The sequence below is a fragment of the Elephas maximus genome, chromosome 4 (genome assembly GCF_024166365.1).
Source record: "Elephas maximus indicus isolate mEleMax1 chromosome 4, mEleMax1 primary haplotype, whole genome shotgun sequence".
NCBI classification, from domain to species: domain Eukaryota; kingdom Metazoa; phylum Chordata; class Mammalia; order Proboscidea; family Elephantidae; genus Elephas; species Elephas maximus.
The window spans coordinates 56,781,010-56,796,585 of NC_064822.1; the positions used below are offsets into that span (position 1 = coordinate 56,781,010).

At 45.8% G+C, this 15,576-nt stretch overlaps 1 protein-coding gene across 1 annotated transcript in view; it reads left to right on the forward strand.

Annotated features, from left to right (window-relative positions):
* The first annotated feature begins 4,027 nt into the window (after window positions 1-4,027).
* Window positions 4,028-15,576, forward strand: part of CACNA2D4 (calcium voltage-gated channel auxiliary subunit alpha2delta 4) — a 112,752-nt gene continuing 101,203 nt past the window's right edge. Inside the window, exons 1-3 of the mRNA XM_049884806.1 lie at window positions 4,028-4,203; window positions 7,957-8,038; window positions 12,707-12,823. Coding sequence (XP_049740763.1) covers window positions 4,028-4,203; window positions 7,957-8,038; window positions 12,707-12,823 — 375 coding nt within the window. The remainder of the gene's footprint in view (window positions 4,204-7,956; window positions 8,039-12,706; window positions 12,824-15,576) is intronic.

Consider the following 15,576-nt stretch of genomic DNA (forward strand, 5'->3'; position numbering starts at 1 on the left):
TTGGTAAAAATCTTCAATTTCTTAATCTTTGGCCTTAGTGGTTCGTGCCTAAATTTGAGTAAGAGTATTAGCTGGTCTTTCTTGTAGGCATATGGACATTATCCTATCACTGGCAGCATTTTACTTCGGGACAGATCTTGAAATGTTCTTTTTGACAATGAATGCAATGCCATTCCTCTTCAATTTGTAATTCCTGGCATAGTAGACCATATGATTGTCAGATTCAAAATGGCCAATACCAGTCCATCTGAGCCCACTAATGCCTAGGATATCGATATTTACACATTCTATCTCATTTTTGATGATTTCCAGTTTTCCTAGATCCGTACCTCGTGCATACCAGGTTCTGATCATTAATGGATGTTTACAGATGTTTCTTCTTATTATGAGTCATGCCACATCAGCAAATGAAGGTCCCGAAAGCTTGTCTCCATCCACATCATTAAGATTGACTCTACTTTGAGGAGGCAGCTTTTCCCCAGTCATGTTTTGAGTGTCTTCCGACCTGAGGGGCTCATCTTCTGGTACTGTGTCAATGTTTCGCTGCTATTCATAAGGTTTTCACTGGTTAGTTCTTTTTAGAAGTAGACCACAGGGCCCTTCTTCCTAGTCTGTCTTAGTCTGGAAGCTCAGCTGAAACCACTCCGCCATGGGTGACCCTGCTGGTACTTGAATACCATTGGCATAGCTTCCAGCATCACAGAAGTATGCAAGCCCCACAGTACAACAAACTGACAGATGTGTGGGGTGATAGATGACTGATATTCTCACCATTTCCCAAAACCTGTATACTTTTTAACATGCCTACTATGCTTTTCTACTATTGATCCTCTGTTCCTTCTATTCTCTTTCTTATGATTATCCCTACTCTCCAGTTGGGAAACTCCTATTTATCATTTAAAGCCCAATTCAAATGTTTCTTTCTCTGTGAAGCTTTCCCTAAAAGTTCTCTTCCCCCTTTTCCCACCATAAGGGAAAAAAAAAAATTGTTCCCTCCACAATGCTACTCAAATACTCATGTGTCACAGCACTTAGCTTGAGTGGTGTGTTTAAAGTCAGCCTTCTTGGATTGATTCAGAGTGTCTATTTCAAGCGTCATGTCCAACCTTCATTCCAACTGTTTGCATCACATCTCCAGTGCCTTGTGAGGGACTGACACCAAAAAGAGGGCCCATGGAAGTGTGTTAAGTTTCAAGGTGTTTGGGACACCTGAAAGACTGATCAAGAGAAGGTTGGAATCCTCTTTCCATGGTAGACAAATAAAGACACAATGTATGTTCCCTCCTAAATGGCATGAGGAGCCCCATTGACACAGTGGTTAAGTGCTCAGTCTCTCTTTGGTTTGAACTGGCATGAATGATATGCATCTTAGACTACAGCTAAGGGGACAGATGAGAAGGTTCTCTGAAGGTTCTGAGTTTCAAAGATCTATCCTAAAAATTGAAAATCCCCTTAGCTCCATGCTCTGCTCCCAAGCTTCATTCCATTTCCACTAAGAAATCCCTTCTCTGAAGTTATTCTCTCTAAAGCTGTCTCCCCTACCCACCACCTCTCCCACTCCCCATCACAATCGCTAGTATGTGTGGCAATACACCGACGTAAGAGGGACCAACTTTCTAATAAGCTGGAATTTGCCAGAGTCAACAATGTGTACATAGCAATATATTTTAGAGGTATTTAAAAGACGTCTTTCTCTGCATGGCTGGTTAGGGCCAGTGTGTATGGTGCAAAACCTTGTTAGATCTTTCCAAAGATATAATGTTACTTTACTCATTGTTCTGATATCAGTGTTTTTCTTTGCAAGTACTTCAAGGGCCTCCCAAGCAGGTCCAAAGGTCTCTGTGGGTCCCAGGCCACTACTGTGTTTGTGAAACAAACGTGGCTAGAGATCTCCAAGCAACTCCTAATCTGAACACACTGAAGTGGGTGGGAGTGTTGGACGAGCCAAGAGCTATAACTGGGTGGAGCCAGGATCTGTGGGGTTGGAAGCTTATAGAATTTGAGGGTCACCTATAAGAAAAAGGATACAAATTACAAATACAAAAATAGGTATAAAAGTGAATATTTATTAAAATGGAAAAAAAAACTCCAATTACAAATTTTAAAAAGCTGATGAATACCACAGAAATCATAAAACTAGAAAAAGAACACATTCTGTTAATTTATTAACTGCCCAGCACACCTCTATAGTACTTTTTCTAAATTTAATATGAGAAATAATTCTGAAAAATACATAAAATTAATCGGAAATTAAGGCATTCACAGGAACATTTCAAATGCATTTCAAAATTGCTGCTATGTTGTGTAGAGCCACAGAATTGTGTAATCAGATTACTCTTATACTACAACATTGACTTAATGATGAGTATGTGTAGGAGTTTAGTCACTGGAACACTTGCTTCTTCAGGCGTTTCACTGCGTTGCTGACGATTTTATGTACTATTTTGCTGAAACCACCAAGCTTTGTCAGGAGAAGATGCATCAGAACCACTGAGAAGCAATCTGATACATAGAATGCATAAAACCTGTGACTTCTACCACAGAGGTACTCTGAGAGTACTATTACAGTTTGTCCCCCACATACAATGATTTTAATCAATTCTCTTTCATGCAATGCAGATCAGAAGAGAAAACAATGTATGGGGTGTTTATAATTCAATATCAACTATTTTCCTAGCAGGACAGAACGTCTGCTTTGCCCAGGCCTTGATGAGAGCTAAATCCTCTGCTGACAATTTTATTTGTTTCATCTTTGGAAAAATTTTCCACAGACTAGCTTCTGGCTCCCTATGTTTCAAGCCTTATTTTTTCCTCTCCTACTACATACTACAGTAGTAGGTGCTACAGTTTATGTTCACATTTCATGATACAGGGTGAGTTGGCCCAGTGTGTGATAGGAGTGTTCTTAGAAGCCCTCCCTACACCAGAACAGCTGAAGATACTAGTCACACAGGTGACCGTGACCTACATAAATATGTCCCACTGAGCCCAAATGTTTTCCCAACTCAACTTCTTCTTAGCTGAATCATCGAAATGCGCACAGCCACTTAAACATTACCCAACCAAGAGAATATGAGATGGGGGGAGAAGTCAGAATGGAAAGAGAAAGAGTCTTAATTGTGGTCAAAATATCTTATTTTGGCATATTTTACAAAAAACATTTGGCCATAGGAACATATTGCTAGGGCCCCTCCCGGGAAAGTGAAGGGTCCTGAGGCTTCAATAGCTTCACAGAAAATTTGCCCCTACCCTAGAACCATGAGTAGGTGAGATGTGGGGGACCTGGGGGCCCATAAGACTGTTGACATTATTTGTGACATGGATCAAAACTCACTAGGCTTGGAAACATGAGCCGGATTTAGAGCCCCGACTCTGACCCTGCACCTCCCTGGGCCTCAAGAGCCTCCCTGCAAAACAGGGATGACGGCACTGACCTCCTAAGATTTTTCTGAGGTTTAAAGTGGTGGATTTGTTGTAACTCTTGTGTAAACAAATGTCAGCTATTGTCCTCTGACCAGTGTCACAGCATCCTCCTCCTCATCTGTCCAGAAGGTTGTTTTACAGGAACAGGCCTCCCTCTTTAAAGCAGAAGGGTGTGCTCTGACCATCCCCCCCACCCCCAATGGAATAAGCTGAGCTCTGTCTTCTGAAACCAGAGTAATCCTGCTGAGGTCACCCCTGCCCTTCCCGCCACCCCTTTCCCTCTGCTGTCAGGCAGGGGATTAGTGGAGAGGCCAAGGGATTAAAGGGGTTCATTTTATCACAGCCTCTCCCACTGGACCCGTCAGCCCTTCTTCTGGAAGCCTGCTGGCCATGTCAGGCAGCTCCTCTGCTTGCTGCAGCTACAAGGAAGAGAGAGAGGTGCCTTCCCCACCAGGCATCCCAGCCAGGGCCTGACTGGAAGGCTGGGAAGTCCCGGGCTTGCAGGACCCGGAAGGCAGAAGGCTTGAGGACATCCCAACGATCCTGGGTGATCAGCAGACAGAGCTCACTCCTCTCCTACCATCCTGATCCCAGCAGAAGCACCATGCCTGGACTCCCCAGATTTCACCCAAACCCCAGCTCCACCCACAGTGTGAGCCCCTACCCTGCATGGTCAGTGGCCTGGGCCTTCCTACAGAAGACTGTGGTCATCCTGTGGCTGCTGCTGGCCTGCCTCCCCTTGCCTCCCACTTGGGCTCAGACCAAGATTCCTCTGGAAACGTAAGCATCAAGTTCAGCCCCCACCCTATAAAACCACTTTGTCCTCTCCTCCCTCCTTCCCACTGACATCTCAGCCCTCTGCCTTCCCCATTCCCTCCCACCTCTGAACCTCCCTCTGGGCTCTTTCCTAAGGGCTCCAACTGCCCATTTCTCCCTTTCTTGCTGTGAGAACCTTTTCTTCGCCTCTCCCTGCATTGGTCTCTTCTGCTCTCCAAAGCTCTGCCCAGAGTTGAGTCCCACTTGCCCCTCCCTGGAAGTCTGAAGGTGTCTGTCAGACTCACACTCCTCACTGAAATGGTAGGCAGCACCTCGAGCACCTGACGAGCGGGTGCTCCTCAGGATAATTGCTGTGATTAGGCGACTTGGAGTGGGTGCTCAGCTGGCTCTGGAAGCAATCATCACAGCTCCCCAAAGGACTGGTTAGGAAATTTGTGTCTTGACATTCTGAAAATGCAGAGCAGTTCGAAAGCAGAATGGCTCATACTTGTCCAGGAACTAGGTAAAAACTGGATTTTGTAGTCGCAGACTGCCCTTCTCTGCCCTCTGCCTCCTCCAGGAGCCAGCTCTACACCCTGTCATTAAGCCCAGCTGTGGGAAAAACCCTGGTATCAGTCATCCCCACCTTGGTGCAGACTGAAATGACTGCAGCATCTCGGAGGGTGTTTTTGTTTTCTTTTTTTTTTTAATTGAGGTGAAATTCACATAACATAAAATTAACCATTTTACAGTGAGCAGTTCAGTGGCATTTAGAACTGTCACCATGATGTGGAACTATCACCTCTATCTAGTTCTAAACATTTTCACCTCTTCAAAATAAAACCCCATACCCATTAAGCAGTTACTCCCCACCTCAGTCCCTGGCAACCGCCATCTGCTCTCTGTTTCTATGGATTTACCTATTCTGGATATTTCATATAAATGGAATCACATAATATGCGACCTTTTGAGTCTTTTTGCATTGAGCATAATGTTTTTGAGATTCACCCACATTGTAGCATGCATCAGTCCTTCATTCCATTTTATGGCTAGGTAATAGTTCATTGCGTATACATCCCACGTTTCATTTATTTGGGAATGTATGTTTTTTTGTCCTTAACTCTGGTGGTCCTACTAAAGGAATTTCTGATCCGTGTGGGGAGCACAGTGTGACAGCATCTAGGTTGCCCCCCACCTCCCCAGACTGAAGGTTGTTACCAACTCGGTTCATGTCTAAGTCCAGTCACTCATGCCCAGCGTGACAGTCAGGCTACTGTTAGAGCCGACTGGCAACCACATGCCTTAACAGAAGTGGGGACAGGGGCATCCAGCAAGGCATATTGTTTGTGCTTAGCTTCTTTGCACAGTGCATTTGGGCAGCCTCATTTCCACTGAGCTGTATAACCCCTGGAAACCCTGGTTTCATAGTGGTTAAGTGTTATGGCTGCTAACCAAAATGTCGGCAGTTCAAACCCTCCAGACGCTTCTTGGAAACTCTATGGGGCAGTTCTACTCTGTCCTATAGGGTCGCTATAAGCCAGAATCAACTCAACAGCAATGGGTTTAGATTTCTTTTTGGTTTGGTATAGCCCCTACTTTTTATATGACCGGTATTGTACTAGGTGTTTTACAAATGATATATTTAATTCACACAGCAATTCACTGGGGTCTTTAATGTTATCTCTACAGTTGAGAAAACAGAGGCTTAGAAAGGTTAGGTAACTTCCCTGAGTCAACACAGCAAGTAAACAAAAGTGCTGGAATTTGAACTCAAGTCAGTCTGGCCTGCACTTTCACCATTACACCCACTGCAAGCCTATAACACTCTGTTGCCGAGGGAGTTGTACAGAATAATTCTCCTTCCCAGAGCACCCACCAATTAATGGTAGAAGGTGAGCTCCAGGAATAGGTTGAGTGACAGGTAAAAATGGCTGTAATTTAGCCCTTCATTGACGCGAACCAAAGAGTGGACCATCCACACAGGAAACCCAAAGAGCTGGCTGAGATCAACAGCCTATAAACATGCCCACATCTGCACCATCCACCCACCATCTTGGACTCAGACCTCCACCCAGGCCCTTGCTCCCACCCCCAGATCTTATGCTACACACTCTCCCTGAGAGATCCTATCTATCCCCATAATTTCAACTCCTACCCATATACGAATGACTCTGAGCCCTGGCTTCTGTCCATCAAACTCACATATTAATTATCTATGAACAGCTCTATCTGAACACCCTGAAAGCTTTTAAGTTCACATAGATCCAATGCTATTGGTGCTTTTCAGGGTTGTGCAGTGCAAAGCCTGCCCAACTGTACTCAGTAGACCTGTATTGGAAACTTCATATTCAGCATATCCCAAGCTACACTTATCTCCTTATCCCACTGCCAAACTTGCTCCCCTTGTTCTTCTTGATATTCTTGGTTTTATTCAGTGACATTGCCATCAGCCCAACCACCCAAGCTAGAAAACTGGAAGTCATTTTTAACTCCTCCAAATTGTCTATACCCTCTACCTAGAATTCTTTCCCAAATCTCTTTGCCAGGCTAAACCCCACCACACTTCTAGCACTGAACTCAGGTGCTACCTCCTTCAAGAAGCCTTCCCTCACCACCACTACCCCTCCCCAGATTTAATTGACATCCCTTCTCTGTGTTCCCATGACACCCCAAGCACATATTATGCTATCTATACGTGAAGGGGCTTCCTGCTAACTGAGGGTTTTACAAAGGTGAGTGAGGACTGTAATGTGGCTTCAGCACTGTGTGCAATGCCCGGCACATAGTGTTGTTGTTGTTGTTGGGTGCCGTCTAGTCGATTCCGACTCGTAGCGACCCCATGTGACAGAGTAGACCTCCATAAATATTGGTTGAATGACTGAATGATGCCAACATTCAAGAGGGAATGATCACCCGGACAAATGACTCTTGCTCCATCTGGAGAGGCTCAACTTGGTTCTGTTTGCCCACCCTCAGGACCCCTCCAGTCTGCCACAGAGGCGGGACATCGGTGCCCTTCTAGGGGACAGATGGAAGGTCAGGGCTTCTCCACTCGGCTGCCCACACCAGGGCGAGGTGTGGCCTCCTCATGCCTCCCTGCCTGCCCTGCCTTGGCCTCAGCAGAAGAGACTCAGAACCCTTTCCTCCTGCGCCTCACCTCACCCTCCCTCTGAAGTTTCAATAGAGGACTCCAGGGGCCACAGTGGAATTGAACAGAGAAACACTGCAGCCAGTGGCTCATTGAGAAGCTGCAGCTGTGGCCAAGCCATTCTTGTTCCTGTCCTCGGGGGTCCTCCTGCCCTGGCCTGGACCTGTCCATAGACTCTTCCTCTCCATTCTCCACCCGCAACCCAGAGCCCTTGGGCACTCAGGGTCCACTGTGGTTCTGGGCTTGTCAGCACCCACCCCATGGACCTGCAGAGGAGACATGGCCAACAGTGCTAACCGCATGGGTGTTCACTGCACAGACAGTGCACCCGCTGAGCCTCGGTGTCTCCTCTAGGTCTCCTGCCCTGGCCATGGCTGCAGCTTTAGAGCCAGGAGGGACAGGAGTTCTGTGTGTGTACTTCTGGGTGTGTGTTCGTGTATGGGTGTGTGTGCATGTGTATCTGTGTATATGTACGAATCTTTGTAGGTATGATGCGTGTGTGTCTCTGCTTGTGTGTGCTTACATGTATGTTCGTTAGTGGGTGTATCTGTGTGCTTACATGTATGTTCGTTAGTGGGTGTATCTGTGTGTGTGTTCATATGCACATGTGCTCTTTTGTCCTCTGGCAGAGTGAAGCTGTGGGCAGATACCTTCGGCCAGGACCTGTACAACACTGTGACCAAATACTCAGGCTCCCTCTTGCTGCAGAAGGTCAGTACCGCCTTCCCAGGCCAAAGCATCTCCTGGGGTGATCAGAGGGCAGTTAGCCAGGGCCTCCTTCCTGGTAGACAGCAGGGTCACAGATCCCCAATTGTCATTGCCTTGGGGATCATCTAATCCAATCCCCTCATTTGCAGATGAGGAAACTGAGGCCCAGGGAAATGAGCAATTCGCCCAAGTCATGGAGTGGGGTCAGGAGATCAGTATGGTAGAAGGGCTAAGAGTGTTGTGCTAGCTCAGACACTCTGAGATGCAGACATCAAGACAGAATAAGACATGCAATAGATTTCCTGGGAGAGAAGCCTATGAAGAATATGGGGGAGGGGGAGCAGGAGTGAGCAGACGGGATGCAGGCCTGACCCTTGTGAAAGGCGGTGGGAAGGAAGGAGGGCAGGGTAGAGGAACCTTAGATGGCAGCATGCAGGGCCTCATGGGAGCTGCTGGGACAGGAAGTCCGGGGCTGGTCTGTGGCCATCCGTGCAGGGAGGGCTTTCCATAACTCAGTTTCCAGAACCTCCAGCCATACCCTGTGTCCACATGGTGCTTTAGCAGAGGTCTGAGCCCACGGCAGGGTTCTTGGGAGGAAGCAACTCCCAAGGGAGAGACAATGCTGCAGTTCCCCACCCTCTTAACACCATATTTGTTCATTACTTTAAGTGCAGAGTTATGGCTAGCCTGTTCTCTAACCAGATAACAAACAACTTCATTTTTCTCTAAAATTCATGACTCCCTTGCCATTGATTACAAACAACTTCATTTTTCTCTAATATTCGTGGCTCCCTTTTATTATTACCATTGGCTGAGAGCTTCCTATTCATGATTTAATCCTCACTACAACTCTGTGTGGTATGATCTCTCCATAATAAACGATGTTCAGATTGAATCTCAGGCATTTATGCCTGCGCAGGACCACCCTGCAGTACTTTCCTCTTCTCCCTTCCCCACAGTCCCCAGGTACTCAAACTGGAGGAAGTGGGAGGAGCCCAGGGTGGACCTGCTCCCCATGCTGGGCCCCCACAGGCACAGCCCTTCCATAGGCTTCAGTAGCAATAAGAGCTAAGATCCCACCTTCCACACATACCACGCTCCTATGGCGTAGTGGTTAAGGGCTACAGCTGCTAACCAAAAGGGTCAGCAGTTCAAATCCACCAGGGACTCCTTGGAAACCCTATGGGGCAGTTCTACTCAATAGCAACCCCAAGTGATGAAGATACAACAGTAGTTATGTAGTTCTCTTGCAAAATGCCATATTTTACAGATGAGGGAACTGATTGATGGGGTGACTTACCCAAGGTCACACAGTCAATAGGTTGCAGAGCTGGGACATTGGACATTCATCAGACACACACTCAGTTACAGATTGTCTCCTACGGGTCCAGACAGGAAGCTTCATCCAGGTCTCCTGACTCTTCTGAGCTCACTGGCAGCTTGTCAGGCAGCTGTCCTCATTACCTGCTTCGTTGAAGGTGACGCTGGTATGGCCAAAGGCACACTGATATCAAGATTTTCCTTCTGGTGCATCAGGGAAAGATGAACCCATGTTCAGGATGATTTCACCATCGGTGTGAGCAGGCTCCAGGGAGGCACAAAGTATATGGGTGTGGAAGTCTGGGAGCCCTATTTGACTGTGTAGCCTTTGTCAAACTCATTGACCTTTCTAAGCCTCAGTTTACTCCCCCATTAAGGGCTCTTGTTGTTAGGTGCCGTCTAGTTGGTTCCGACTCAAAGAGACCTTATGTACAACAGAATGAAACACTGCCAGGTCACTGCCATCCTCACAATCACTGTATGTTTGAGCCCATCGTTGCAGCCACTGTGTCGATCTGTCTCTTCAAGGGTCTTCCTCTTTTTCACTGACCCTCTACTTTACCAGGCATGATGTCCTTTGAGGGACGGGTGCCTCCTGATAACATGTCTCCTGATAACATGAAGTCTTTCCATCCTTGCTTCTAAGGGGCATTCTACCTGTACTTCTTCCAAGACAGATTTGTTCATTCTTCTAGCAGTCCATGGTATGCTCACTATTCTTCACCAACACCATAATTCAAAGGCATCAATTCTTCTTCAGTCTTCCTTATTCATTGTCCAGCTTTCACATGCCCAATGCAATACATCAATTGATTTCTTGACTGCTGCTTCCATTGGAATTGATTGTGGACACAAGTAAAATGAAATCCTTGACAACTTTAGTCTTTTCTCCATTTATTATGATGTTGCATATTGGTCCAGTTGTGAGGATTTTTGTTTTCTTTATGTTGAGATGTAATCCATACTGAAGGCTGTGGTCTTTGGTCTTCATCAGTAAGTGCTTCAAGTCCTCTTCCCCTCCAGCAAGCAAGGTGTGTTATCTGCGTAATGCAGGTTGTTAATGAGTCTTCCTCCAATCCTGATGCCCAGGTCTTCTTCATATAGTCCAGTTTCTTGGATTATTTGCTCAGCATACAGATTGAATAGGTATGGTGAAAGGATACAACCCTGACCCATACTTTTCCTTACTTTAAATCATGCCGTATGCCCTTGTTCTGTTCGGACGACTGCCTCTTGATCCATGTACAGATCCCTCATAAGCAAAATTAAGTATTCTGGAATTCCCATTCTTCGCAATGTTATCCATAATTTCGTATGATCCACACAATCGAATGCCTTTGCATAGTCAATAAAACACAAGTAACCATCTTCCTGGTATTCCCTGCTTTCAGTCAAGATCCATCTGATATCAGCAATGATATCCCTTGTTCCACGTCCTCCTCTTAATCCAGCTTGAATTTATGGCAGTTCCCTATCGATGCACTGCTGCAACCACTTTTGAATGATCTTCAGCAAAATTTTACTTGTGTGTGATATTAATGATATTGTTCCATAATTTCTGGATTCCGTTGGATTGCCTTTCTTGGGAATATGCGTAAATATGGATCTCTTCCAGTCGGTTGGCCAGGTAGCTATCTTCCAAATTTCTTGGCTTACATGAGTGAATACTTTCAGCACTGCACCCATTTGTTGAAATGTCTCAATTGATATTCTGTCAATTCCCAGATCTTGTTTTTCACCAATGTCTTCAGTGCAGCTTGAATTTCTTCCTTCAGTACCATCAGTTTCTGATCATATGCTGCCTCCTGAAATGTTTGAACATCAACCAATTCTTTTTGGTACAGTGACTCTGTGTATTCCTTCCATCTTCTTTTGATGCTTCCTGCATGTTCAATATTTTGCCCACACACACACAAAAAAAACCCAGTGCTGTCGAGTCGATTCCAACTCATAGCAACCCTATACAACAGAGTAGAACTGTCCCATAGAGTTTCCAAGGAGCGCCTGGCAGAGTCGAACTGCTGACCCTTTGGTTAGCAGCTGTAGAAATTAACCTCTACGCCACCAGGGTTTCCATTTTGCCCATAGAATCCTTCAATATTGCAACTTGAGGCTTGGAGTTTTTTCTTCAGTTCTTTCAGCTTGAGAAATGTCAGATGAGTTCTTCCCTTTTGGTTTTCTAACTCCAGCTCTTTGAACATTTCATTATAATACTTTATTTTGTCCTCTTCAGCAGCCCTTTGAATCTTGTGTTCAGCTCTTTTACTTCATCATTTCTTTCTTTCACTTTAACTACTCGACATTCAAGAGCAAGTTTCAGAGTCTCTTCTGAATCCATTTTGGTCTTTTCTTTCTTGTCTTTTTAATGGCCTCCAGCTTTCTTCACATATGATGTCCTTGATGTCATTCTACAACTTGTCTGTTCTTTGGTCATTAGTGTTCAATGTATGAAATCTATTCTTGAGATAGTCTCCAAATTCAGGTGGGATATACTCAAGGTAGTATTTTAGCTGTCAGGGACTTGTTCTAGTTTTCTTCAGCTTCTACTTGAACTTGCATATGACCAATTGATGGTCTGTTCCACAATTGACCCCTTGCCTTGTTCTGACTGATAACATTGAGCTTTTCCATTGTCTCTTTCCACAGATGTAGTTGATTTGATTCCTGTGTATTCCATCTGGTGAGGTCCACGTGTATAGTCACCATTTACATTGGTGAAAAAAGGTATTTGCAATGAAGAAGTCTTGCAAAGTTCTATCATGTGATTTCTGGCATCATTTCTATCACTAAGGCGATATTTTCCAACTACCAGTCCTTCTTTGTTTCCAACTTTTGCATTCCAGTAACCAGTAATTATCAATCCATCCTGATTGCATGTTTGATCAATTTCAGACCACAGAAGTTTGATCAGTTTCTTCATCTTTGTCCTTAGTGGTTGGTGCATAAATTTGAATAATAGTCATATTAACTGGTTGTTCTTGTAGGCGAATGGGTATTATAACTCTATTACTGACAGCACTGTATTTCAGGCTAGATCTTGAAACGTTCTTTTTTGACGATGAATGCAATGCCATTCCTCTTCGGTTTGTCATTCCTAGCATAGTAGACCATATGATTGTCTGATTCAAAAAAAATAATGTGTGCAAAGCACCCAGAACAGAGAGGACATTTGATAACTGTTACTGGGGGAGATTATGCAAGGAGGGAGCTGGTCCTTGCCTCTACCTGAGTAAACAAGACTTCGGTTGTGTGAGCACACTACCTGAGAGGATGGAGGACTTACGTAATCAAGTGCCAAACAACGTGGCACAAAATGACACATGCCTATGTCTCCCACTTTCTCCGGAGCAGAAATACAAGGATGTGGAGTCCAGTCTGAAGATCAAGGAGGTGGACGGCTTGGCACTGGTGAGGAAGTTCTCAGAGGACATGGAGAACATGCTGCGGAGCAAAGTGGAGGCTGTCAAGGTACTCCAGGTCCTCTGACCTGGGAAGGGGCTTCTCCAAGCCCCCACGACACCACAATGACCCTCACTGATGGCATGGTCCTGCATCCTCCCACCCACATGACCTTCTCTTACCTTTTAAGGCTTTTGCCTTTTATCTCCAATAGCCAGAAGAATCCTTGCTCAAAGTTGTGAAAGAGGAATTACAGGAAGCAAGGGGGGTGGGAGGAGCTGGGATTTGAGCTCTACCTAAAGGGTAACAATGTCAACTATAATAGGATCTCCCTACAGTATTAAGAGAGACTCTCAATTGTTACCTGTTGTTGTGTGCCATGGAGTCGATTCCAATTCATAGCAACCCTATAGAACATTGTAGAACTGCCCCATAGGGTTTCCTAGGCTGTGATCTTTATGGGAGCAGATGACAGGTCTTTTCTCCAGCAGATCCACTAGTGGCTTCAAACCACCAACCTTTCAGTTAACAGCCAAGCGCTTAACCATTGCACCACCAGGGCTCCAATTACAAGTTCATATTTAGTGACTGGAGTCCTTGGGTGGTACAAAGGGTTAATGAGTTCTGTTGTTAACCAAAAGGTTGGAGGTTTGAATCCACTCAAAGGTGCCTGGGAAGAAAGGCCTGGCAACCTACTTCAAAAATATCCATCATTGAAAACCCTAGGGAGTACAGTTCTGCTCTAACACATATGGAGTCACCATGAGTATATGGAGTCACCATGAGTTGGAATCTACTTGACAGAAACTAGTTACTGGTTATTTAGTGACTAATACAGAACAGTGTATGGAGTGAGGACTTAGGACTTATTGAACGAATGGATGGACAAATGGGAGTATAGGCGAATGGAGAACAAGCAAAGCAAAGCTCCCTTCCTTCTCTCTTCTCCACCACTCTCTCTTTCCCTACCCCCTCCCTTTCCCTTTCTGCCATAAGGACATTTCTTTCTGCCACCCAAGGAGCCCTGGTGGCGTAGTGGTTAAAGCACTTATCTACTAACCAAAAGTGGGTCCAAACCCACCATCTGCTCTAAGGGAGAAAGATGTGGCAGCCTGCTTCCATAAAGATTGAAGCTTTGGAAACCCTATGGGGAAGTTCTACCCTGTGGTGTAATGTCGCTATGAGTCAAAATCAACTCGATGGCAATGGGTTTGGTTTTTTTATTATTATTATTTTCATGGTGCCCAAGTGATCTGGTGGCTGCTTGGACAGCAGGGGTGCTCACAGTAAGTGAGCCTGCCTCTGGTGCCCAGGTGATTCCATCACTGGACACCCATTGACCCTGGCTTGGCCTATAGACACTGAATATGTTGCCTTCAGTGCTTACAAAGTGTCTCCCCAGGATGCTTGTGGGTACAGGATTGGTGCAAACCAGTAGATACCGTGTGATTGGAGAGACACAGTCTCCCACTCCACCAGACAATAAACTGACCACCCAAGACCAGTATTGTCCCTGAAAGGACTTAGAAGACCAATGACACCCTTGGGGGAGCCCAGGAGAACTATGGAGAACTAGTGGCCCTGAGAGAGGAGATAAGGAGATGGGGCAGTTTGCTGTGCAGGGAGGGTAGGGGGCTGAGGCCAGTGCTAAAGGGCGAGGGTAGGGCTTCAATGCTGGGAAAGGCAAGCGTCAGCCTCACAGAGTCTGACACAGGCCAGTTCAGGCCACAGCTGTGTGCTAAGCAATGTGCCTGGCTCTGCCTCCCCAACTCTTGCATCAAAACCGACCATCTGGGAGGGATCCAGTGTCAAACAAAGGCCCTGGGCTTAAACCAGTTGCCATCGACGATTCCAACTCATGGTGACCCCATGTGTGTCAGAGTAGAACTGTGCCCTATAAGTTTTCAGAAGCTGATTTTTCAGAAGTAGATTGCTAGGCCTTCCTTCAAGGCACCTATGGGTAGACTACAACCTCCAACCTTTCACTTAGCAGCTGAGTGTGTTAACAGTTTGGACTTTTTCAGGCTTAGGCACAAGGAATCTCAAGCATCAGGAACCAATGAGCAGATACATGGGGGCCCAAGAGTCCATCCGGGGCCGCTGAATCATGACCCATAGCAGAAGGACGCTGACGTCACACACCCCTGTCACCCTGCCTCCTTCAATTAGCAAAGTTTGTTTAAACACCCTCTCTGGGTGGAGCACAGACCTTGGGAGGCAGAAATGCACCTAGATGCAGGTCCTTATGGCACAGAAGCAGCAAACAGAGGCTTCCAGTCCACCTGCTTCCTTCCCACAGCCTCAAAAGTACAAACAAAACAAACATGCACTTGTTCTACTGAGCTTTTCCCAGCACTGGTCCCTGCTCCCTGCTGGGTAGATCTCTCTGGGCCACAAAAACTTCTATGAGGGTGTTTGTGGGTAAATTTCCTGCAAAAAAAAATTTAAAAAGCACCACTAAAATAATTTTTGCTCTGTGGAGTTTTCTTCATCACATCCTACAAATGGGGGTTGGGAGGAGGGGAGGAAAGATTTTTTTAAAAACCCCATTGTCTTCAAGTCAATTCTGATTCATAGCAACTGTATAGGACAGAGTAGAACTGTCTGTCCCAAGGAGCAGGTGGTGGATTCGAACTGCTGACTTTTTGGTTAGCAGCCAAGCTCATAACCACTTATTCTACTCAATTTGTAGTTGTATAAATAGAGGCCTGAGAGCCTTAGCGGCTTGCCCACTGGCAGAGCCTGAACAGTTGCTCAGGCCTCTGACTCCTGAGCAGCTGCCCCCAGTGACTGCTTCCCTTGACCGCTCATTCTCCCCTTGT